General features: G+C 36.0%; 2 protein-coding genes across 3 annotated transcripts in view; one reads left to right on the forward strand and one right to left on the reverse strand.

Annotated features, from left to right (window-relative positions):
* LOC145288128 (uncharacterized) overlaps positions 1-27340 on the forward strand; it is a 361708-nt gene that overhangs the window by 205897 nt on the left and 128471 nt on the right. The window contains exons 26-27 of the mRNA XM_080136193.1: positions 12830-13114; positions 14878-15033. Of these exons, the coding sequence (XP_079992319.1) occupies positions 12830-13114; positions 14878-15033 (441 nt within the window). The remainder of the gene's footprint in view (positions 1-12829; positions 13115-14877; positions 15034-27340) is intronic.
* The window catches only part of LOC145287839 (trifunctional enzyme subunit beta, mitochondrial-like), a 60723-nt gene that overhangs the window by 10026 nt on the left and 23357 nt on the right, over positions 1-27340 (reverse strand). For both annotated transcript variants that reach the window (XM_080135712.1, XM_080135713.1), the window contains 3 exons: positions 6480-6511; positions 6209-6276; positions 5702-5789 (listed from right to left, as the gene is read on the reverse strand). In XM_080135712.1, the coding sequence (XP_079991838.1) occupies positions 5702-5789; positions 6209-6276; positions 6480-6511 (188 nt within the window). The remainder of the gene's footprint in view (positions 1-5701; positions 5790-6208; positions 6277-6479; positions 6512-27340) is intronic.

A 27340-nucleotide genomic window follows, 5' to 3' on the forward strand; every position in this document is an offset into this window, starting at 1 on the left:
TATGCCTACAAGTAACCATTCGGTCAGGTCTGATACTATAGAGGACACATCCTTTTTAAACATGGAATGGAGATGTAGATCAGATATGAATGTACGGAAGCTATCCCAGTCCGCCATAGAGTATTGATATACAGTACGGTGGAGAGGTACGTCTGCAGATTTATTATATTTCATTTTTATCTTAACTGATACGACGCAGTGGTCGGAGGATCCCAGAGGAGATAGAACGGAACATGAGCATAGCTCAGGGGAAGTGGATAGAAAAAGGTCTAGAAGGCTTGCTACTGACCGGTAGTATCGGGCACACGGTGGGCTCGCGGACAATCTGAGTGAGGTCATAGGCAATGGCAAAATCATGACAGAACCTCCCCTTATCATCACTCTTATTTGAGTGGGTCAGCCATTCCACATTATGGACATTGAAGTCACCGCAAATGTGAATGTTAGCCAAGGGATGTGAAGACAGAATGTGGTAAATTTTTTCTGATATACTCTTAAAGACAGTAACTCCGCTGTTGTGGGGGCGATAGAGGGCAAATATAAATGCGGTGGTGTAAGCAAGTGCAACCCGGAAGCACATATAAGGTAGATTAGGGTCTTCTCTGGAGATATCCCTGCCACATGGGAAGCCATCTTTAATGTAGGCACATATTCCATGCCCATCTTGGGGGTCAGATTTAGATGTTAAGTTAGAGTATCCTTTAATTATGAACTCATCTAGGGAGGTGGTCGGCCCTATTCCAGTTTCGCTTAGAAAGAATATATCAGGTTTCGTCTCCTGTAATTGGGTTTCAACCTCCGGAAGGTTAGAACGTAGACCCCTGATGTTGGAGAAGGAGACATGGTAGTAGGGGTCTACATAGGAGGACGGGGTTTTAGGTTTATTCGTGTTTTGTTTTTTGAGATATTTCATGTTGAGGATTTTGGGGTTTGTGGAACAGGTCAGCATACTTGGTTAGAGCAGAACAGAGAGGGAAAGTAAGAGAGGAAAGACAGGAAAATTTTTTTTTTTTGTAGCACATAAGGTAAAGCTGTAACAATTACCCACTAGTATGGCATCGAGAGGCCCCACTAGAGACTACTGCATGGTCCAGAATCCATTCACCAAATGGCAATACAGCAGCCCCAGTACTTTGCACTTTAACATGTTTTACATGCTAAAACAATATTTTAGAGTTATGTTATTTTGAAGTAAAGCATGTAAAATAATTTAAGAAAACGGTTCCACAAAAAAAAAAAAGAGATTAATTTATTTCAAAGTTTGAAACTCACAAATTGGTCTCCTTATGTTCTTCAGTCCTCCCCCATTTAAAAAAAAAAAAAAAAAAAAAAAAAAAATTCTGCCACTAAAAAAAAAAACGCATTAAAGAAAAACGGTTTCATTCTTCATAAATCTTTAATCATGATCGTCACCATTTTAAGGAGTTAAGTGGAAAAACAAAAATTTTTATAAACTGATTGAATGGATTGATTATTGGAATGATCACAAAATTTAACAAGAATGAAGATAACAAAAAATAGAAATTGAGATATGTGAGGGGTGGGGAAAACTAAAATTTTCATACAATTCAACTTTGCTGGAACTAATATTATCATGTTTGCTTTAGTTTCCATAATTTTCAAATTGTAAAATAAAGTAAAACCTGAATGTTTGAGATGAGGATTAGTGATTTTCTAGATATTTGTGCACAATTTGAACCAGACATAACTCAACGTCCAAATCAGCGTTGCTCTGAACATGACGTTGTTAGCCGAACGTCGCCGATTATGAAAGTGTAACAAACGCTACTCAAAAAATACTGAGAGAAACATTTTATATAATAAAATTAATAGGAAAAAAAATTATGACTAAAATTAAAAAAAGAAACAACGACCTACTGTAACAATTTTTGTTTTATTTTTTTTTTGTAATGAATATTTTTTTATTTTTTTGTCTAACAAAAATTTTAAATTAAGCAATTTTTTTGTGTTTTTGCATTTACTGTCACTTTTTGGGGGAGGAGTGGATCCAACAAAATTGTAAAAAAGTAAACAACCATTTTATTTCATTTTGAAAAAAAAAAAAAAAAAAAATTTGATAAATAATTTTTTTTTTTTTTTTCAATAAAAAGGTTTTTAAATAAGCAGTTGTGCAGTTTATTTATTTATTTATTTTTTCCCGGTAAACAACTGGACAACTTTTTTCTTTTTGCCGGGATATTCCCTTAAGATTAGATTTTTCTACGGTCGCATCAGACGATGTCAAATGGGGTGAGAAGAGACAGCGGATGTGAAAGTAACTTCACCAACCGGGTAGCTTTCCGATATATGGTTAAAGATGGAGACAAAAGGGTCATGACCAAATTTCTGTCTCCACATGAACTCAAAAAGATAAGTGTCGAGAAGCTCCCGGCTGGTCCCGCATTCTTATTCCATTGTTTGACTTTCTTCCACATCCGCTCCACGTGATTAGTGGTTGCCTTGGTCTCAAGCGCATGAAGTCATGTTCCAAGCCAAGCTAATTGCGTGCATGTGTATCTCTACTCATATCCATTAAATGGTGAAACCTTTCTCTTCCCACTCTGCTATATGCTTTCCAACAGTCTGACATGACCATAATCCCCAGCAGAATATATATTGTTTTAGAATAGGGGTTCAGCATTCCTATTTGGGACCGCGACGAGGTAACCCTCCTTCTCCACAAGCTCATAACCACCGAACACCCGAGTAGCTTGAGTAATCAGCTGATGTTGTGTTCAATACAGACTCTTCTATTTCTACAGTATGCCCCGGGCCACCAATCTGCTGGGGGGGGGGGGTCTGAGGAAGTAATTCTGGCATATGTTGCATATAAAATTATTCCAGTCTGCTATGCTATGCGCAAACCACGACTCACATAAGATTTTTTTGAATTGCCATATCGGAGACCCACAGGTAAATGAACTTTATTACGGTGGCAATTTGAAGCTTTGCTTGCTGAAAAAATCTTCCTGTCCTTATGAAGGTCCACTGCTGGCATTGCGTGCATGTGTATCTCTACTCATATCCATTGTTGACCAGTAATCTTCTTTTGGTGATAATGCACTTATCACCATATGAAGCGCATTTTTTTGTTGTTGCAGCAATTAACTTCTTCTCTTGACAGTTCTGGTTACGACTTGTTCCAGCATCATCAACAATTTTTCCAAACTTGAGATATTCATTTTTTGTAGACAGTTGACAGAAAAGGGCTGTTTGAGGTGTGTGTTGCTTAGTGAATTTATTGTTTTTTTTTCCCCCAAAAAAAAGTTCATCTGTTACTTTGCAGCGCATTGATTGGCTGATTGATGATGAGCAGATTACAATCAAACCCAAGCGCATGACATCATGTTCCAAGCCAAGCCAATTGGACATTGAGTTATGTTTGGTTCAAATTGTGCACAAGTACCGTGATTTGTTATTTGGTTTATTCAGAATACTGTTCTCATCTTGAGTGTTATTTGCACAATGTTTCAGTCGATGTAATCTCTGACCTTCTTCAGAAGTATATTGTTGTATCTGCTGCCGAACCTGTGATAATAAGAGTAGTAGTTGAGGGGCAAAAATCAGAAGCTCACAGTATTAATGCCGGTGTCCCTCAGGGGTCCATCCTGGGCCCAACTCTTTTCCTGATCTACATTAATGATCTTCCAAATCACATCCTTACATCATTTGTAGACATTTATGCTGACGACACTACCATTTATGGTAGCACATCTAAGACAGTAAACGAACAAGTTCTCTCCAATTCTCTCTCCTCTGATCTTGAGCACGTAGTACAATGGGGAAAGGAGTGGCTGGTTACTTTTAATGCATCTAAAACCAAGCTTCTCTCTTTACATCAACATTCTGATCCACATCTGGCATCAATTGAAATGAATGGCTCTCGTCTTCAGGAGGCCTCAAGTTTTGACAAGCTTCTGGGCTTGACCTTTACTCCTGATCTTAAATGGAACACGTACATCAAATCTGTTGCCAAGGCCGCTGGAAAAATGGTGGGATCCTTCTATTGATCCGGTAAATATCTCACTGCTGATTCTATTCTCTATCTATATAAGAGCCAGGTACGTCCAAGGATGGAATATTGTTGCCACATCTGGACAGGAGCTGTTAGAAAGGACTTGTCCTGCCTTGATAGAGTTCAAAATAGACTTTGTAGCCTCGTAGGAGATGTCCTTTTCTCTTCCTTGCAACCTCTATCTCACAGAAGAGATGTTGCGAGTTTGTCTCTAATGTATCGTTATTTTCATGGAAGGTGTTCAACTGAGCTTCAATCTATGGTCCCCCCCTCGCCAAACTTTCACAAGAAACACTCGTCTAGCTGTACACACTATCAATAATTCCCCCCACTCTTTATCTGTGCCTAAACCTAAACGTAGATTCCATGAATAAAGCTTCTTTTTTAGAACTGCACGCCTGTGGAATTGTCTTCCGTTTTCCTGCTTTCAAGTCTAATGTAAATAAGTTCTTGATGAGCCGTTCTATATAAGTTATCAAATTTACCAAATTTTCACTACTAATGATTACTATATTGTCCAATGTCTACTCTTTAACCCTTATCCTTGAGTGGCCTCTTGGCCTTGATAAGTGGGGATGCCTATGTAAAAAAAAGAAAAAAGCAACTTTTGCTCTTGGAGAAAATGATAATCAGTATATGATTTTGGTACTTCTATCTATTGTCTGACATCAAAATACATAAAAGAGAAACATTGAGATATTTTACTATATATGTCAATTAAATGATTCTAAATCTTTGCAATGAGCCATATAAACATTTTGCAACAACAACAACAAAAAAACTGAAACCATAGCACACATCAGTACTTCAATAGAAAGTGTCATGTGTGAATAAAGGTTTCTCTGATATCTGAATAAACTTGTCAGTTGCAGTTATATTATAACAAAGCTGACAACTGTAACATGGAGCCAGTAGAAAAGTGGTGCATTTTTCACATGGTGTTCTGTATCTATTAATCATGGACAGTCCAGAATAGAATTGTGCCAGTTTTTCAACAACAACAAGAATGAAGAAGATGTAGAGATTATTCTAGTTCTAATTCAGTAGTGTAAAAAAAAAAAAAAAAAAAAAAAAAAAAAAGCACAGTGGACTTAGATCAGAATGTGGGATTTGGTGCCTTTAACTGTATTAGTGAACATGCCTGTTCTTGTTTCAAAGTTTATTATGGTGCATGTATCATCCACAAAGATATCTTTAATGCTCTTTCAGAGATCTCAGAAGTGATCTCATATGGTAGGTATTAAAAGTAGATCTCTAAAGGGAGGAAAAAAAAACTAATCATTTCCCTGTTGTAGTTGAAAGCGTGCACAAAAAAATAAGCCTGACTGAAATTGTATTAATTCTCCAAAACAAACTAATTTTGACAACAGAACAACCTGACACAATAACAAACACTTCACATGGTCTTATCAATTTTACCTTTTTTTATATCAACAAGAATCTGTCTATAGAAAACAATGTTCATTTGCATAAGTGAACTCTTGCTATTGCACAAAAATAACAAGATTCTTATAAGCGGAACACTCTGGGTTCAATCCCTGATCAACAACGCATTATGATAGTCCATGTTATATCAACCTTACTTTTTTTGTACCTCATCTATTATAACGCACACCCACAGTATAAATAAATCATAAAATTGATTTATTTTATCAAAAATGTAAACTATTAAATAACAAATATCACCTGAGCTAATGGCTTGATTAGATGAAATGCAGGCCTGCGTGACTGTGTGTGCTGGAATCTTTTCTGAAAAGCCTGCTCCAAGCGCAGCCTGAAAAAGTAAGCAATTAGCATAACGTCTGCATTTTTATATTTTAACATATTTGGATGTTATCGTAGATAGAAATTAAAAGATTTTGTAATTTTAATCTAATACCATCAAAATGATTAAAAGATTTTCTTTAAAGTTTATTTGGGATTTTATAGTTGAAATGAATGTTGAGAAATGAAAGAGATGAGTAATAACCAGTAGATTACTAAAGAGTTTAATGGTTAGCCAAGAGGAGTTTATCTGTTTTAACTCTTCTTTCTTGATATTGTCTATGTAGCTTATTTTCAATGTTATTAACTTTTTTTTTTTTTTTAAGTTTGCAAATTATCTTCATACTGGTTATTTTGCTTTTTACTAACTTGCCTATTTTATACTATTAGCATAAAATATGTAAACATCTTAACTGTGTGTGTACTTACCTCCCTTGCCACATTACTGGTCTTTACTTCTTGTATAACAGTACCCATAATTATATAATCAACAGAATCTAGATTTAAAAAAAAAGATAAAATTATAAATAACAGAATCAAAACATTATGTTTGACACAACTATGATTGGAAATGGAGTCAAATTACTGATTGTTACGAATGCATTCAATTCTAACAATTATAAGAAACAATCTTCAAAAACTTTCTTTTTTGGGTAAACAAATTAAAGTTGTGTGTGTTAAAGTGATCCTTGAAGTTTACCTTTGTCAAGTCCAGTTCTTTTAACGAGGCCCCTGTAAAGACAAGTAGTAAAAGTATTAAAAGAACAATTTTGTTTGTATGCATTAAAATTATATAAAAATCCTGAAGTAAAATATTTAATTAAAATAAAAGGTATAAATATTATTTTATGATTTTGAATTACCTGTACAAAGATATAAAATATAATTAAAATTACAAAAATATCTTTTTACTAGAAATTGAGATAATAAAAATCTCAATTTACTAGATAGAGCAATTAAATAAGGAAAACTGATGATGAGAATAAAAATTGAATAAATTAGAAATTTAACTGATTTTTTTCTCCCCCCATATAATTCATTCAGACTTCGGATTCTTTCTTTTGAACCTTACTGTACAACTTTATTAATTGATTATTTGATTTTTAGTTTTATTCTTTTGTTCTTTTTAATTCTATCAAAAACAACTTTTTAGTTCACAATTTTTTAAATATATTTTAAAATTTATGCTAATCAGTGATATAATGTTTATTCTTTGAAAATCTATGGATTAAGGACTTTTCTTTATTGTAATTCATTGTTTGAATTTATTATTAGGTTGAACTTATTAAATTTTTTTCACCAATATTTCTTATATTCAAGAATTTGGAAACTTAAATTTAGTAATTACATTTTCCTTAATTACTTAAACTTATTAATTAACTGACTTTTTTTTTTACATTTTTTTATAACTTAAAAATGATAAAAGATGTAAAATTAAAAAAATAAAAGGCAATTAATTAATAATTTAAAATAATTAAGGAAAATGTCATTTCAAAATGAAAAAATATTTTTTGTTTTTTACAACTTTAAAAAGTTAAAAAGATTTTAAAATTTAACTTTGGTGTATTGATGCGACTTAAAAAGATATATATATATAAAAAAAATTCATATTTCTTCATTGCATTGCCTTTCCAATTTGAAAACATCTTTAAAACATTAAATAAGAATAACTTTAAATATTACATTGCTGTAAAAGTACATTACAGGGAGGATTATTGTAAAATTAATGCTAACTTCATTTAGGTGAACAAACAAAACATATTTCATTTTTACCTTTCAATGTTACTTCAAGCAGAATTTTTTGCCAGTTTCAAACTAAAGCTTTAAAATAATAGTAAAATTATGAAATCTCACAATGTAAACATATCAGCCATTTTAATCTTTTAATAGTTGGGGAAGAAATGAATTCCTTCCACATCATTATTTGATAAGATTAGTTACATTTTTAATAATTTTGTTCAGTTAACAATGGCCAAACAATACTGTAATTAAATTTAACTTTAAAAATCATATTAAAAAACAAAAAAAACAAAAATTAAATATTTATGGGATTCAAATTTCAACATTTTGTAAAATATTTAAGTGATTTTATTTATATAATAGACATTTAAAAAAAAAAAAAAAAAAAAAAAACAACATTTTTTCGTTGAATTAACCTTTCCAAAAATTTAAATACTTCCTTATGCAAATTTAAGAGAAAAGTCAAGAGAAATAGGACAATAATTGAAACAAAAGTTAAAATTCTAAACCCAGGTGACACCAAGGCAAGTTAGTATATTTAGCATTGCAAGTTTTTAGCTAATTGTTATTTCATCAACTTACATGAAAACAGTTGTGTAAAAGACACTCAAAATCGTTTAAATTATGCAAATATCAATGATTTAAAAGTTAGAATTTAAAGTTCCAAAATTTGTATTTTTCCTTTGACATTTTCTACATAATAAAATAATAATGCCCCCCCCCTCCCTAAATTTAGTTGCCATAGGACTAAGAACATAGCCGCCACATAAAATTTCAATACAATGATGCTTCTTGTCATTATGATGCAGATTCTGGAAATTACCATTCAGTTTCAATCAATTTCAGATTTTTCTACATTTCCAATCTACTCAAAACAATCATAGAGTTTGTATTACTTTCACTCACTATAAAATTTTTTTTTTTTTTAAATCCTACCACTCTCCCATTCATTACATATTTTTCACCCGAGATCGTTATTTTTATTTTTTTTTTATATTCCTTATATTTACTATCATACAATACAAATTCCCTCAGTAAATACTAGTGTTGGGACGATTCCTAAATTTTTTCCGATTCCAGGAAAATGTTGATTAACAATTTCGATACCAATTATGATTCCAATTCAGATTCCCGTGGAATTGTTGTTTTCAAATATACCATTATATAATCGAAAGTTTTGTGTAGCGAAAAAATTTGGTACAGTGAAAAAGTGGAAATACAATTAAGGGAATTTCGAAAACGATTTTACTTTTTCGTAAAATTTCTTTCATCTATATATATATAAAAGCGAAAATGTGCATGTATGTATGTTCGCTTTTTGTGTATGTTCGCAACAGGATTTCTCGAGGCTGTCGCTCATTTTTAAAACTTTTTACATCATGTCGAAATCATATCTACGAATTACGAACGAATGTCACCCGTCTATTTAATTTGTCCAACTTTGAAACGTTAAATATTCGCTATTTTGGGATCGCCGCATGTTGCTTTCGTTTTTCAGTATCAAAAAAGCAAAACTCGATTCGAATCTGTGGCCACGGCCCTCTGTGGCCCCGGGCGACAAGATCAAAGTGTAGTATCTATTTAGGACAACCCCTCCCCCATCCATTTAGAGGCTGCCTGCGAAAACCTGGTTCCTTTACAAACCAGAGTGGAACGGGTGGTCTAGCATTTCAGATAGGGTTGGGAGGACCTTACCCCAAGTCCCTCGACACAAATGAAATTTTATTAATATTGTTATCTTTTTTGTATTTTTTGATATAAATAATAAATGTTTTAAAAATTGGGTTTAAGTAGGAACAACCTCCCCCTCCCACCACACACACATAAATACAAATTTAAAGGGGTAACCATGATAAAAGATGTGGACGAGAGAAAAATCATTTAAAATTTACAACAGAGACGAGATGGATCAACAAACCTCACCCCCCTTCTTTTTGAGTTGGCCTTGTGCCTAAGTTTTTTGTTCATTTTCCCAATTGTATTTTTCTTCCTGTGAATAAAAAATTTAATATCTCAAAGTGTAGTATCTGTTCCGGCAGATACTACAAGCAAAGACCATATGTGGGGGCAACCCCACATATAAGACCTTCGTCAATGTAGGGGCAACCCTTCACACCAATTGTCACTATCCAGCTCCCCGGGGAGTTGGTCCCCATTTCCCCTTCACTCCTCACATTAAAAATCGGCCTTGTGCCTAATTTGCTCGGTGGGGGAGCAAATAAATACCCTGGCCGACGGCCAGTGGTCTCTAGAAAGCGATTTAACGTTTGGTCAATGTCGGCTTACCGTCATCATATCAGATGGTTGCTTTCATTTCAAGACAATAATAATAATAATATATATAAAAATAAACGGGGGGGGGGGGGAGAAGCTGTTTTCCCCCAAAGTTAGGTAAAAAAAAAAAACAAACCGGGTTATTGAACTCATTAAAAACTGTCCCACAGAAATTTTCACTGCTGAAACGTAACGCTCGCACAAAATGTTAACTCTACGACTTCCACTTGACGTCATTTAGTGCGGGCACCTGTCAATTCTCTTAATTAAATAAATTCAAACTTCTTTCAGTTGTAACCAAGTTATGGGGTTGATATGCCGTTATAGAGAAAGAGCCAAAAGAACGAAAAAATAGGACGATCAAATGACTCTTTGGTTAGAACAGACAAAGGAAAAAGTATGTCAAGAGATACTTATTGTTGTAACGGTCAGAGTTTGGAGTGAGCTGGCTGTTTATTTTGAAATACAGAATTCGAGATGAAATGACAGGCGGTTGTTTATTTTAGAAAACAAGGTTTGAAAGCTGATGACAGGCAAGTTTTCTTGTTGTAAACAAATACAAACTCGTGATGTTTAAAGGGCATTGATGGATATGTATATATTCCTCGAACACAGAGAAAAGAACAGAAGGAGAAGAGAGGAGGGAGAGAAGAGAAGGAGAAGAGAGGAGGGGAGAGAAGAGAAGGAGAAGAGAGGAGGGGAGAGAAGAGAAGGAGAAGAGAGAATTCGATTTTGGCGAATTCAGATGGTGTTAAAGTCGCGCAGAGAGGGCTTTTGACTTAAAACACATATCTCCAATGGCCGAAAAACTTATCTGAACTCGAGTCACAAGCTACCATTTTAAAATAGCTACAGCCAACTTCCTTCAAACTCTGAAATATTATTAGACCATTATTATTGTGAATAAACCCAGATTAATTGTTTATTCGTGTGTGGAATTGTTTTTATTTCCTTTTTCACCACACTAAAATCCACGGCTCTCTTATCGGCGATGTTCGCCGGTAAGCGGGTACACAACGTCAGGTCCGAAGTATAAATTTAGACGACCAACTGATAATTCTGTCACTACCAATACCAGCAACATTAAAACGGCTAAGAATTATCACCGGCAGTGGTCACTGGAAGGACGAAAATAGTGAGCTGCAAACCGCCAGAGTCGGGTCGTTTTCAGGCTGCCGTAATTGGAGTGGAAGAGTTCTGAGGTCGACGATCGTCTCAACCGACCGGCTGAAGGGGGTGACATTTGGTGGCCGTTGACCAAGGATTATCGAAATCAGGAAGAAGGTGTGTTAGCTAACCAGGCAGACGGATTCAAAACCAAACAAAAAAAAACAGGAGGTTTACTGTTTACAACAGGTGGGACCTCCCAACAAGCGAGTCAACAAAAGCAGCGCAGAACCAACAACATCTCAGCGATCAGGTAGGAAACCACCTTATTTTCGTTCTTATCACTTTCTTTTGCTTGTCGGTATTCGTTTTTGGACTTCTTGTGGGCTTTTTCAAAGAGCGCTTATATTTTTTTTTGTTTTGTCTATTGTTATTTAATACGTAATCCGCTAGGATTACTACCATGACCAATGAAAACGGTAGATCTGTAGAGGAGTTAGGGCGTATGATTGAAGAAGGGGGACGGCTAACCCCAAAACTTAACGTAACGGGATCCAGAGTCCCACTGTTCACAGGTTTGGCTGTGGAGTTGGGACCCTGGCTCAAAGCAATAGAGAAGAAAGGGCGCATCTATAACCTGTCGGATGCCGATATGATTTCACTAGCATACGACTATACCGAGGATGCTGCTTCAGAATGGATTGGAGAGTATTTGGATAAATACAAATCCCAAACCAACTGGAAGATGTTTGAAAATGACATCCAGTGGCACTTCGGCAGTCACTCGAGCTGAACGGAGGCAGCTCGAGCGCTGGTAGGTGTGAGGCAGAGGGGTGGCGAATCCATCGCTCACCTAGAGGGACGCATGAGCGTTCTCGCTAAGGTAGCTTACCCAGATCAAGATCGGAGAAATGATCCGACTACCCAGGCCCAGCTGGCAGAGTTCTTCACGGACGCTTTGAGCAATTCCCTGTTGCGTGAGAACGTGGCAAGGGCACAGCCTAACACGTTGGAGGAGGCCTTTGCACAGGCTCGAAGAGCTGAAGCCCTTCTCCTGAGATTAGGAAAATTAGAGGAGAACCAGACAGCCTGGTTGAAAGTCTGCTATGGATGCGGTCGACGAGGACACATCCGAGCAAAGTGCCCTGAGCTTCAGAGTGGGGAAGAAGAAGCCTCGAATCCAGAACACTGGGACTTAAGGGGAGGGGGGAGACACATACCCCATCCCAACTTTAAGAGGAGTCTAGTGTGCTTTGTTTGCCAGAAAGAAGGGCACAGGGCACATGAATGTAGGAATAGGGATAGAAAGAATCCACCCGGACCCAAATTAAAACTCACGTCCCCTAAGAAGATTCCAACAAGGAAATCTTTAAACTAGTTAGGGTTGCCCCAATAACGAAAGGGCGGGTGACCCCTAGGAGAGATAAGAATGTCCGGAAAAGCATAGATGGGGCTTTAAAATTAAAATGCTACAATTGCGGAAAAGAGGGGCACTATAGTTACCAGTGCAGAGACGGGGTGCACTGTTTCAACTGTGGCCGCCCGGGACATCCAAAGAGGGCCTGCATGCTGAGGCCTAAGTGTTTTAAGTGCGGCAGTGAAGAACACTTAATTCAAAGTTGCAAGGCGAAAGAGTTTGTACGGTGTGACGAGTGTAAGGGATTAGGGCAGCACAGAAAAAAACGTAACAAAAGAGTCAATGATGGAAGGGTCAAGAAAACATATGACGTTGGCGACCCAGTATACTACAGAGCACAGGTTAGAAAAGGAAAATTAGATCCTAGATGGAAACCGTACTATAGGATAGTAAAACAAACGGGACCAGTGACATATAAAATATGGGATCAACTGATGAATAGAACGAAGCGGGTTCATGCGTCAGACATCTGTGAAGCCAATATTAGGGAGTGGAAAATGCCTAATATACAGACAGATAGACCTGTAAGGAAAGCCACCCTGATAGATCCGGAAGGAGATTGGGAAGATACGGATAGGTGGACTGATGAGGTAGCGGATGAACAGGAGTTAGAGTTAGAATTTGAGGTAGAGAATACTGACTCGCTACCAGAGATAACAACTACGCCTCCAGATTCGGAAGGTTGGGAATCTGAAGATGATATTCCACTATTGGTACTGAGAGATAGAGAGGCTGGTAATGAGAATAGGGCTGAAGAATCAGAGAGCAATGTGATTCCGTCGACACAGCCCCCAGAGGTAATAGGCGATGTTAGGGGACCTAGACTTTTGCGAAGCAGTTTAAGACGACCTATCAATGTTATCTCTAAAACGGGGAAAGTTACAAATAGCGATGAAGAGGATAAGGAAGATGAAGAGGATGAAACTGATTCTTTCGTTAAGTTATTTATGGAACTGGAATTGAGTGACTAAAAATAAAATGGAACAAATAATAAAGGAACGTTACTATGTGTATTTGTAGGATGCGGCGTCTAATAATAATGATGATGGCGGTGATGATTGGATTGACAGTAGCGTTACGCCACACACACAGTACGGTATTTAAGAAGACCAGCGAGGTAACGATTACTCATTCTAAGTGGATCCTGACGTTCGTCATTGATCTGAGAGCGTATCGGAAGGTTCAAATGGAACTAGAAGACGAAGTTAACGTAGCAGCGCACTTAAAGCTGCAGATGCAAAGAAATCAATCAAAACTTGGGATAAATTCTAATACAGCGTTATTTGTATCACTAGGAGGACGGTTAGATAAGATGGAACAAAGACTCCGATACATTGGAGGATATTTTAGGGATATTGGATTGCTAGCAGCAGATGGGACCCAAAAACGAGTTAGAAAGAGATCTATACTTCCTTTCGTAGGTAAAGCACTACACGTATTATTCGGGACCGTATCGGAAAGTGACACAGAAGTATTAGAAGGGCATATAAGCAGTTTAGAGGAAAATCAACAGAAGATAAAGCACGTCATAGAGGAAAGCTTATCAATAGTGAACGTTACTAGATACGAACTGACAGAACATAGACAAAGAATAAACTGGCTATCCCATACAGTCGTCAGCCTAAACGAAAGTTTGACTTTTATGGCTAGAAGAATAAGTATGGTAGAGGTTGTAACTAAGCAAATACTGGAACTGATGACGATGACAAACCAACTCGACTCATCAATTCAGTTATTGACAGTGGCAATGGAACATGTTAGGACACAATTAGATTTACTTTCATTAGCGCACATGTCACCGAGCATCATACCCCCCAAAGACTTAAAAACAATACTTGGGATGCTTCAGGCAGACTTGCCACATACTTTACGCTTACCAGTAGATCCAAAGAAGAGTCTATGGGAATATTATAAAACCTTGAGTTGTGCTACGATGTTACAAAATGATAAGATTTACGTAATGGTTGAGTTACCTTTATTGGATAGAAATAGCGACTTCGAAGTATTTAACGTAATTAATTTACCGATACCCTTTCCTACTAATGTCACTGAGAGGAGAGCAGTAGCAAGGTACAAAGTTGAAACCGAAGGAATAGCTTTTAACCCAGCCCGAACCAAATTCATAGTGTTGTCACCTAGCGAAGCACTAGCGTGTAGCATGAATGCACTAAGAGTTTGTGCAGTAGAAAGTCCCATCTATGCAATTAACGGACACAAGTTATGCGTAGTTCAATTATTCTAAGGTAATGAGGAGGGGATCGATAAATATTGTGGAGCAGAGGTGTCGATTGATATACTAACCCCCCAAGCTATACATCTATCTGATGGTGTTTGGGCAGTTGCCTCAACTAGTGAACGGAAGTTGTCGAAAGTCTGTAAGGGACGGCAACAAGGGGAAATACTTATTCATCCACCTATGACCATTATAGATCTACCTATGAGTTGCGCAGCGTTTGGCCCAACTCTAGAGATCTTGCCGTCCTACAGATTTAAAGAGAAGTTTGAACTCAGAAATGACTTTCTGTCATTAACTAGAATACCGCGTGTAAATTGGTCAAAGGTATGGACACCTATCACTAAGGAATTTCTGAAGATAGAAGCTCGTGAAATTCCACCTCTTTTGAAACTGGACGGAAAGATCGATATGAGCGAGTTATTAGATGAGTTACGAGCAGTGAAGGATGGTAATGAACCAGAAAAATGGCGATGGGAAAAAGTAAGTAAATGGTTAAATCCTACAATAATCATCTTGGTCGTGATAATGATAATAGCTTTTCTAGTGTATGGGAAAAGGAGAGTTAGCTACATCAATAACCTCCTAAGGGCTGGAAAAGATGCTAATAAAATAGATAAGGACGAGAGTAACCCTCAATTAGAGCGCTTAAAAGGAAAAGTCCATTCGTTGTTTGAAATGAATAGGGATGAGCATGAAGTGAGGGACGCTACCGTGGTTTCTGATAAAAACACCAGACCTGATCAATCTGGTACAGAATCAAGACTACCAGTGAACCCCGCATCTAATACCCTACCAACGTTGGAAATACATATGTGAAGAAGCCGGATAACCAAGAAAGAGCCATGGAATGAAATCCGAGGAAAAATGGACTATTGACTAAATAGTTGCATGCATTGAAATGTGTATATGTATATATATATATATATATATATATATATATAAAAAAAAAATTAATGAGGCTTATGGACAATCGTATGAACTGAAAGCAGATTTGAAAAACGCTAAACTCTAAAAGAGAACTTTTTGCATGTGCATGAATGATACAGTTTCTTTTCTTTAAGAACGAATCCAATTAATGAACTATTATAAATTGTAAAACCACAAAGAGCCATGGTATTAAGGCCCAGAAAGAAGAAGTGGGTTAGAAAAAATATTGAGTCCAATATTGTTTCTTTTAAGTGGGGGAGGTATGTAACCAAGTTATGGGGTTGATATGCCGTTATAGAGAAAGAGCCAAAAAAACGAAAAAATAGGACGATCAAATGACTCTTTGGTTAGAACAGACAAAGGAAAAAGTATGTCAAGAGATACTTATTGTTGTAACGGTCAGAGTTTGGAGTGAGCTGGCTGTTTATTTTGAAACACAGAATTCGAGATGAAATGACAGGCGGTTGCTTATTTTAGAAAACAAGGTTTGAAAACTGATGACAGGCAAGTTTTCTTGTTGTAAACAAATACAAACTCGTGATGTTTAAAGGGCATTGATGGATATGTATATATTCCTCGAACACAGAGAAAAGAACAGAAGGAGAAGAGAGGAGGGAGAGAAGAGAAGGAGAAGAGAGGAGGGAGAGAAGAGAAGGAGAAGAGAGGAGGGGGAGAAGAGAAGGAGAAGAGAGAATTCGATTTTGGCAAATTCAGATGGTGTTAAAGTCGGGCAGAGAGGGCTTTTGACTTAAAACACATATCTCCAATGGCCGAAAAACTTATCTGAACTCGAGTCACAAGCTACCATTTTAAAATAGCTACAGCCAACTTCCTTCAAACTCTGAAATATTATTAGACCATTATTATTGTGAATAAACCCAGATTAATTGTTTATTCGTGTGTGGAATTGTTTTTATTTCCTTTTTCACCACACTAAAATCCATGGCTCTCTTATCGGCGATGTTCGCCGGTAAGCGGGTACACAACATCAGGTCCGGAGTATAAATTTAGACGACCAACTGATAATTCTGTCACTACCAATACCAGCAACATTAAAACGGCTAAGAATTATCACCGGCAGTGGTCACTGGAAGGACGAAAATAGTGAGCTGCAAACCGCCAGAGTCGGGTCGTTTTCAGGCTGCCGTAATTGGAGTGGAAGAGTTCTGAGGTCGACGATCGTCTCAACCAACCGGCTGAAGGGGGTGACACAGTAACGCATTCTTGCTGGCCGAGCGGTTAACGTGTTATGTTTTTTTCACATTTTATTTTCCAACTTCGCCCCAGGGCTTCGGGTTCGATTCTACCTAAACTTTTTTTTTACCCCCTCTACCCGTGTTTCTTTTTGATTTAAGAGCACACACACCTCGAAACACCCGGGCAACGCCGAGTACCCCCACTAGTTGAAAATAAAAGTCAAAACAAATATTTCAACCATGAATTAAACATGCACCATGAAATTAATAACAATCAATTTCAGGAGTTATTTTATATATTAAAAAATATAAAGAAAAAGGGCTGATGTACACGAATGCTACCACCGTAGCGAAATACACATTGGCTCCAATGTTGTACGTTGCTCAACTGAGGGAAAAGTTATTATTTTTACAAGGAAAGAATTTTTGCGTATGTGACTTAGTTTTTTTTTTTTTTTTGCTTTAAATTTATGCATGATTTTTGTTATGATGATTTTATCTGTGTGTGCGTGTGTGTTTTTTAATGGATATTTTTTTTGCCGGAGTTTATATAATTATTAACAGGAAAATTGGTGAAAGTCAAAATGGAATCTGCGCTAGTTTTAAATAATATTTTAAAGTTTAATTATGTTCACTGGACTATAAACCATTCACAAAATTTTGTGGAGACGCTTACTGGTGTTTGCACCAACAATATTGAAGCCTACTGGTTTCGTATTAAAAGAAGACTGAAATACATATCGGGATCAGTAGGAGAAATGAAATAGTCTCATGTCGATGAGGCCATGTATAGAGAGGCTTATAACATGAAAAGTGAAAAAAATATTAGATAATTTTTAAGCATTTTTAGAGCATGATCATGAAAAATATGGTAATTAAAAAAAATCCCATTTAGCTTTGGGAAAAAAACAGGTTTTGAACAATTTAAATTTTTATTTTTTATTTTTAAATAAAAAATAATTATTAAAACAAAAACAGTAATGTTCTCGTCAAGTAGTTTTTATTTTATTCAAGAAAATAAAAGGTACTCATGCACTTATTGAGCTGTGCTGAAATAATGACATTATTTAGAAAGCCATTCTTAACATGAGGATGGGAGGGTGTTGTGTAACTATTCTGTACTTTCACCTAACAATTTAATAAAAACAGGTATCATAAAACTTTAATTAAACTTGAAAATACTACTAAAAAAATAGCGTGGATACTTTCACCTAACAATTTAATAAAAACAGGTATTGTAAAACTTTAATTAAACTTGAAAGTACTATTTAAAAATAACGCGGATCAATAAGTGCACTAGCACCAAATAACATGTCACCGTGTTTTGATCTAAGACATTCCATGAGAGGTATGTACACGCTAAAGATTTTTGTTTATCGCCACAAGTGCTAATTTTGACTTTCACCAATTTTCCTTTAAATAACAATTAGAAACTCTTCAAACATTGGGTGAGGCACTTTAACCATGAAAAAAAAATAAAAATAAATAAATAAATAACGGTAACAAATGTATAAGCACCAAATTTTTTTTTTTTTATTTTGCTTTGATTTTGTTTGTTAAATCCGGCACAAATAAATAAATTAATAAAAATAACAAAAGAATACAAAAACAATAATAAGGAAAGGGTATCATAAAACTTTAATTAAACTTGAAAATAATATTTAAAAATAGCGTGGATTCCATTTTGACTTTCACCAATTTTCCTGTCAATAATTACATAAACTCCAGCAAAAAAAATATCCATAAAAAAAAAAAAAAATATCCATAAAAACACACGCACACAGATAAAATAATAACAAACATCGGTCAAGCTTAGATAAGTATGTCCGCAGATCAGCCTCGTTCTGACATTCGGAAAATTTAGGTTAACAACTGGTGAAGCTAACGAAAAGTAAACCTTTTTAAATGAAGATGGATATAAATAATATTTTTAAAATTAATTTCTTAATTTTAATTAAAAACAAAATGTAAACATATATAAACAAAATATTTTCGAAAATAATTTCTTAATTTTAAATAAAAATTGATTGTAAAGAATTTTTTAAAAAATAATTATTGAAAAATATTGCAAAGTGTTTACATAGCTGGTTCTTTGGGATAAGTCTGACCCCTCTCACTCCAAAACAAAAAAGCTTTACTGTTTTTACTATTTTAAAGCTTTTTTTTCTTAAGTTTGAAACACAAGTAGTGGCTAGTTAACTTAGAACAAGTGCGCATGGCGGAAATTCTTCAGGGTTTAAATGTATTGTAATGTTTTTATGGTGGTCGAAAAACGTTTTTTCAGCTGCCATATTACTTCCTATTTACTTGCCTACCCACGAGGGCAGAGTTAGACACAAGGTAAGTTTTTAATGTAGAGAAGCATTTATTACTAAAAAATAAAATAGTGAAATATAAAAGCAAGTTAAGCTAATTGTAAAAAAAAAAAAAATTTTTTTAACTCAAAGAATTAAAGCAAGAAAAAAAATTCAAAGAAATTTTGAAACTCATTAAGATAAATAAAGATTACCTTTAAAGTAGTTAATACTCGATTAAACCTAGAACCCCATCTTCCAACGTAGACCCCTACTACCAGGTCTCCTTCTTCAACATCAGGGGTCTATGTTCCAACCTTCCAGAGGTTGAAACCCAATTACAGGAGACGAAACCGGACATATTATTTCTAAGTGAAACTGGAATAGGGCCGACCACTTCCCTAGATGAGTTCATAATTAACGGATACTCTAATTTAACAGCTAAATCTGACACCCAAGATCGCCATGGGCCTGAAATATGTGCCTACATTAAGGATGGCTTCCCGTGTGGCAGGGATATCTCTAGAGAAGATCCTAATTTACCCTATATGTGCTTCAGAGTTGCACTTGCTAACACCACTGCATTTATATTTGCCCTCTATAGGCCCCACAACAGCGGAGTTACTATCTTTAAGAGCATATCTGAGTAAATAGACCACATACTGTCTTCACATCCCTCGGCTAACATCCACATCTGTGGTGACTTCAACGTCCATAACATGGAATGGCTGACCCATTCAAATAAGACAGATGATGAGGGGAGATTTTGTCATGATTTTGCCATCACTCAGATTGTTCGCGAACCCACCCGTGTGCCCGATACACCCGGTCAATACGCAAGCCTCTTAGACCTTTTTCTCTCAACTTCCCCTGAGCTATGTTCATGTTCCGTTCATTCTCCTCTAGGATCCTCCGACCACTCCGTCGTATCAGTTAAGATAAAAACAAAATGTAAGAAGCCCCCAGATGTACCCCTCCACCATACTGTATACTGATACTCTATGGCTGACTGGGATAGCTTCCATACATTCATATCTGATTTACCTCTGCACTTCATGTTTAAAAAGGAAGTGTCCTCTATAGTATCAGATCCGACCGAATGGTTAATTGTAGGCATAGACCAATTCATACCATCTAAAAAATTCCAACAAAAACCTAACAGCCAGCTATGGTTCTCCCCAGAATGTGCTGCTGCTATCGCGCACAGAAATCACTTTTTCCATAGCTACCAACGTAATAGATGCACTGAGACTAAAGCTGCTTTCAAGACTGCCAGCAACCACTGTAAAAGAGTAATAAAAAATGCAAGAGAGCTATATGCCCAGTCTGTTAAATCCAAGGTAGCTGATCAGCGGCTTGGTTCCCACCAGTTTTGGCAAATAACAAATAGGATCCTGAACAGAAGTGTGCGTTCTATCCCAACCATTATCAATGGACCAGAGGTTATCTCGTCAGCGTCAGACAAGGTCAAACTATTTGCAAAGAACTTTGCAGCTAATTCTACCCTATGCGACGAAGGCCATCAACTCCCCATATTTCCTCCTATAACACAGAACAAGCTAGGTAACATACAAATATCCATGCATGAGGTCGCCAAGCTAATCAAGAACCTAAATTCCAGTAAAGCAACTGGCCCTGATGGCATCCCAATTATAGTGTTAAAAAAGCTTCAACCAGAATTTGCTCCCATACTTTTTAAGCGCTGCCTTAAAGAGAAGTGCTTTCCGACTCCCTGGAAGACCTCATCAGTTTACCCTGTATTTAAGAATTCAGGTGATAAGTCATCTCCCTCTCAGTACAGACCAATAAGCCTCTTGTGTGCTATGAGTAAGTTGCTGGAATCCATATTAAATAGAGAAATAGTCAACCACCTCAGCAGGAATAACCTTCTTAGTGACACACAATATGGTTTCCGCTCTGCAAGATCTACCGCAGATGTGCTGACGGTTATATTCCACAGGATTAGTGAATCTCTCGACAAAGGCTTCCTTTCTAGGGCAATTGCTCTTGACATATCAAAGGCCTTCGACAAGGTATGGCATAAGGGTCTACTTCACAAGATTTCCAGCTACGGTATAACTGGAAATGTTTTCTCAATCATTAAATCATTTCTCTCCGATAGGCTCATTAAGAGTAGTGGTCGATGGACAAAAATCGGAGGCCTGCAATATAAATGCTGGAGTCCCTCAGGGGTCAATCCTGGGCCCAACTTTCTTCCTGATCTACATCAATGACCTCCCTAAACACATACTTAAATCATTCGTTGACATCTATGCTGATGACATGACCATCTATGGCAACACATCAAAGGCTGTTAATGACAAAGTTCTCTCTGATTCTCTCTCCTATTATCTCGAGCGCGTGGTTCAGTCGGGGAAGATGTGGCTGGTTACCTTTAATGCATCCAAAACCAAACTCCTATCTTTACATCATCAACGCTCTGATCCCCATCTAGCATCAATTGTGATGGATGGCTCTCGTCTGGGTGAGGCCCCGTGTTTTGACAAGCTTCTGATCTGAAATGGAACACGTACATCAAGTCTGTTGCCAAGGTCGCTGGAAAGATGGTGGGATCCTTCTACCGCTCCAGAAGATATCTCACTACTGATGCAATTCTCTATCTATATAAAAGCCAAGTACGTCCAAGGATGGAATACTGCTGCCATATCTGGGCAGGAGCTGCTAAAAACAGCCTATCCTGCCTTGACAGAGTACAAAATAGACTTTGTGGCTTAGTGGGGGATGCCCTTTTCTCTACCCTGCAACCTCTCTCCCACAGAAGAGACGTTGCGAGCCTATCCTTGTTTTATCGTTATTTCCATGGCAGGTGCTCGTCTGAACTCCAATCTCTGGTCCCTCCTCGCCAATCTTTCACGAAAAACACCCGTCTAGCTGAATCCACTGTGAAAAATTTCCCCCACTCTATATCTGTGCCTAAATCAAAACGCGGATTCCATGAACAAAGCTTCTTTCTTAGAACTGCACGCCTGTGGAACTCTGTTCCGTCTGCCTGCTTGCCACCGGACTACAACTTGGATGCCTTCAAGTCCAATGTTAACAAATTCCTAATGAACCGCCCCCTTAAGTAAACACTTCATCAAATCTCCACACTAACGTAATGTACTTGCAATAACCTTTATCCCTGAGTGGCTTCCGGGCCTTGATAAGTGGTGATCACTGTGTAAAAAAAAAAAAAATAAATAAAAAAATAAAATTCTTGTACATCATTAAATGTTATGAAAAGTTCTATGACGTTTTTATCATAAATTTTTGACAGCATTAATCTCACTTCAAACAAACAGTTCAACTTAAAAATATAAGAGAATCGTAATGAAAGAATCATAAATCTAAGGTATTTTTAACGATGCGACTCCGATTCCCCAAAATACGCGATTCTTACGATTAACAATTCTGATTAATCGTCCCACCACTAGTAAATACTGACCATTCCCTCAACCTCACTGTGTTCAAATTGTTCTAATGTGTGCAATTCATTTGATACTTCTATAATACTAATGATTCATCAAACTAGCAATACACATGAAAAAATTGAAATGGTTTAAAATATTTTAATATTGCTAACATATAAAGAGCTTAATGAGCAAAGAAAGAATCTTTTTAAATTTTTTAATGCAATTAAAAATAAGGAAGTTATGACTATTTTTGTGCCTTTGGATATTTTTCCCTCTTCAAACCATATGCGTTTTGTCACATTTTTTACACTACTTTTTTAGTAAAAATGTTATATCTTTGTTAAAACAAGATTAAGCCATGAAATTTACCATATAAGTGTATTTTTGTGCTAGGAATCAAAATATGCCACTGAAAATCTCCAGAAATGAATGGTTTTCAAATAATATGTGGTAAATGCACATAAATATGCTGCAATTCCTTAAAAATGCCATGTATTCATTAAAAGAAAACAAGTTAGAGAACTCAAAGCTGAATTGTAATGCATTTTATGTACAAAAACTGAAATTGAAATATAGACTTGACAAAACCAAAGCAATTTTAGAATTGAGAGTGGGGCTTGGTTTTACATAAATTCAATGTAAAATAATTCACCATTTCAGGACCATTTTAGTGTTTTAGGACAGTTGATCAATATTTTATGAGAGATAAATCGTGCACTTCTCTTTAAGGAAGGATTTTTTTTTTTTTTTTTGCCTACATGGAGCTTATCAAGGAATTTTGTTTGGTGGGGAGCTTGCCACTCAGACTTAGCGTTATTGTTAGGGCTAAAGAAGGTAGAAGGCTTGCCACTCATACCTAGAGTTAGATAGACGATTAAGGGATTTTTTTTTTTTTTTTTTTTTTTTTTAAGAGGGCGTTTGACACCCATATTTACAGTTAGTGGTTCATAATTATTGGCTTTTGAAAATGTTATGCCTCAGATTTTGAACAGTAAACTATTTTTAAATATGTAAAGTTATGTAAATGAGGAGTGTGAAACTTTACAAGAATTACGACAAACAGACAAAAATAAATTTAATTTAAAACAAGTGACGTCACTAACAGAAAATGTGACATTTGGAAAAGTATTAAGTATTTTTTGCTCACCTATTTCTTTGCTAAAAGCTGACAAATTGTTCACAAATTTTTAATAAATTTGATTTTTAGGGGGTGCCCGGCATTGCCCGTGTGTTTGGAGGTGTAAAAGAAGGGAAAAAACATTTTGGTAGAAAGGTAGGCTCGAACCCGAAACCTTGACACAACAGGAGAGGAATGAAAACCGTTTTAATTTAACAATTAAAAAGTTAAATAAAGACAGGTGCGTGAATTTAATGAAGTTAAACATCACACTATAGACGGAATTAAATCACGCACTTAACTTTTGCTGTGAGGCAGTGTTTTTGGTTTTGTTTCACCAACTTTGACCATGCTGTAGTTTTTTGATTGGGGAGAAAAATCAGCTCCCCATAAAAAGGGGAGTTAGCAATTGTCTGATATAAGGAGTTTCCCCCCCCCACATTGATCAAACCTCATTGCTTTTCTGGACGAGTGCCAAAGAGTATTCAGTTTCGCTTTTAAACTGAAAAGCCAAAGAAACGTGTGTAGATCAAAAAATATTGTGAAAATAGTGTGTAAAAGTCGGTCAAATAAAGATAGACGTGACCTCCCTTCGTAAATCATAGATATTATAATTTAGACAGTATATAAAAAGTTTTAAGAATGAGTGACCACCCAGAGCGCCCCACAGAAAAAAGCTTTTGCCGGACATACAAAAAACATGCACACACACACACACTAACACACATTTTGCCTTTTATATATATATAGACTAGCCTGGTTACCCAGCGTTGCCCGGGTGTGGAGGTGTGTGTTGTGCAAAAAAAAAAAAAAAAAAAAGTGGTAGTGGGCAGTCAGGCTCGAACCTGTACCGTGAAAGAGGAAAAGAATGTGAGAAAAAAAAAAAAGTGACATCTTTGCCGTTGCATCCATCGCCAAATCAGAAGTGGCGAAGGTTTAAATTATGGCTAGTCAATCGAAAAGAGGGGATGAATTTCGAAAATATCGGCAAAAAAAGTGACCCTCCTTATAGAAAAGTGCCCAGTTGAGGATGAAGGAATCAATGTTTTTAGCCAATTTTTCGATATTTGTCATCCGAAGGGTCGGGCTTCAAGACAATGCCCGGGTGTTTTGAGGTGTGTGTGGTTTTGGGTAAATCAAACTAAACTAAAATAAAAAAAAAAAGTTTTGGTAGGTGAGTATGAGGATCGAACCTGAACCCTTGAGGCAAAGTTGGAAATGAAAGTGTGAAAAAAGACGTACGACGTTAACCACTGGGCCACAGAGAAATACGTTTGAATTTATTTAATTAACTATTGACAGGTGGCAGCAATAAAAGTTAACTCTGCTGCTTGTATTTGACCTAATTATTGAGGTCAAATAGAAGTCACGCAGACGTTTACCGGCGCGATGCCGAGAACGCTCCCTTAGCTTTGAATTAGTTTCGCTTTTTATACGAAAAAGCCCAATCAACACGCGAAAAGCCAAAATAGCAATAATTTTGTAAAAGTCGATGTAAATAAATCTAGACGCGACGCGCTTTCCTAAATCCTAGATATTATTATTTACGGCCTATATAAACACTTCTAAGCAATCGATTTTTAATATATTTTTTATTCTTAGGAGAGAGGAATGTTTAATGTCTATGTATCATTTGCTATTTCGAGCAAAAGAATATTTTACCTACCTAGGACGGGTATTAGACGTATGAAATAATTGTATCTTACCAGGGTAGATAATTTACAGCATGTATATGAAATAATTTTACCTTTGCAAGGACGGTGAATATACAACACATATTTAAAATAATTTTACCTACACTAAGATGGGTAATTTATATACATATATGAAACAATTTCACATACTTATTTTACCCCAAAACGGACATTACTTTCTCCAATCCAACCCCTAAAAGAAAACTCAAGAGCACATTTAAAATTAACATAATCATGCTTCTTTCTACCCACTACTACAACCATCACATCATTCCCACATGATTACATAAAAAATTAAAAAATATAGATCACCCCCTACAGAAACTGGCCTAGGAAACTTTCATAGAAAACCAACAATATATATGTATTAATCTAATTTTGAGACAATAAACTGTTTAAGCCACATCCGGAATCGACTTCACAAATAAAGTAATTTTGAGATAGAAAATTGTTTAAGCCATTTCCGGTACAAACTTTATATTCTATTATCCTCATTTAATCAAGAGCGATGCTGATTATTCTGCTAATATATATTTGCCTCTATCTCATTCAATCCTGGGCAATGCCAGCAATTTTGCTAATATATATTTCCATTAATCTCCTTCAATCATGGGCGACACCGGGGATATTGCCAATAAATTATCTGTATTTGTACCTATATCATTTAATCCTAGGTGATGCCAGGTATTCTGTTAGTATTTATTTGCACCTATCTCATTCAATACGGTGGGATGCAGGGTATTCTGCTAATATATATTGCCATCTATCTCATCCAATCCCAAGCGACGTCAGGTATTTTGCTAATATATATTATCACCTACTTCATTCAATCCCAGGTAACGCCAGGTGTTCTGCTAGTATATATCTCAATCGATCTCATTAAATCCTGGGCGACACAAGGTATTCTGTTAGTATATATTTCAATCAATCTAATTCAATCCAAGGCAACACCAGGTATTCTGCTAGTATATATTTGCATCTATCTCATTGGATCCCAGGCGCCCGTGTATTCTGCTTGCATACATTTGCATGTATCTCATTCAATCCCGGGTGACTCCGGGTAATCTGCTAGTATATATGTGGATGTACCTTGTTGAATCCCATAATTCTTGGATATGTTACTAATTTCGACAATTATTTTTCATAATTCAACCCATATTATCTTCCCCCGCTTGCTAAAATAATAACTTTGATACATTTCACATTACATCATTTTTCATAATTCTTGGATATGTTACTAATTTCGACAATTACTTTTCATAATTCAACCCATATTATCTTCCCCCGCTTGCTAAAATAATAACTTTGATACATTTCACATTACATCATTTTTCATAATTCTTGGATATGTTACTAATTTCGACAATTATTTTCACGATTGAATCCACATTATCGCCCCCACTCTTATTAAAGAAATAACTTTGATACATTGTAATAAAATAAACAGCCTAGACAATGTATCAAAGTTATTTCTTTAATAAGAGTGGGGGCGATAATGTGGATTCAATCGTGAAAATAATTGTCGAAATTAGTAACATATCCAAGAATTATGAAAATAATGAAATGTGAGTTATTTTATTGGTGTGTTTGTAATAAAATAAACAGCCTAGACAAACACACCAATAAAATAACTCACATTTCATTATTTTCATAATTCTTGGATATGTTACTTATTTCGATAATAATTTTTCATGATTTAACCCACATTACAGCTCACCTGTCTAAAATAATAACTTTGAGACATTGTCTTGGCTAGTTATTTCATTACAAACACACCATCCAAATAACTCACATTTCATCATTTTTCATAATTCTTGGATATGTTACTAATTTTGTCAACCATTTTTCATGATTTAACTTACATTATCGCCCCCCCCTCTTACTAAAATAAAAACTTTGATACATCGACTAGGGTGTTTATTTCATTACAAACACAGCAATCAAATAACTAACATTTCATCATTTTTCATAATTCTTGGATATGTTACTAATTCCGACCATCCTTTTTCATGAGTTATCGTCCCACCCTTATCACTAAAATTGAGACATTATCTGGGCTGGTTATTTCATTACAAACACACCAATCAAGTAACTCACATTTCATCATTTTTCATAATTCATTTTAATGATTTTTAATGACAATTAT

Source organism: Euprymna scolopes, chromosome 11 (assembly GCF_053919585.1).
Source record: "Euprymna scolopes isolate OS-2025 chromosome 11, ASM5391958v1, whole genome shotgun sequence".
Classification (NCBI taxonomy): domain Eukaryota; kingdom Metazoa; phylum Mollusca; class Cephalopoda; order Sepiida; family Sepiolidae; genus Euprymna; species Euprymna scolopes.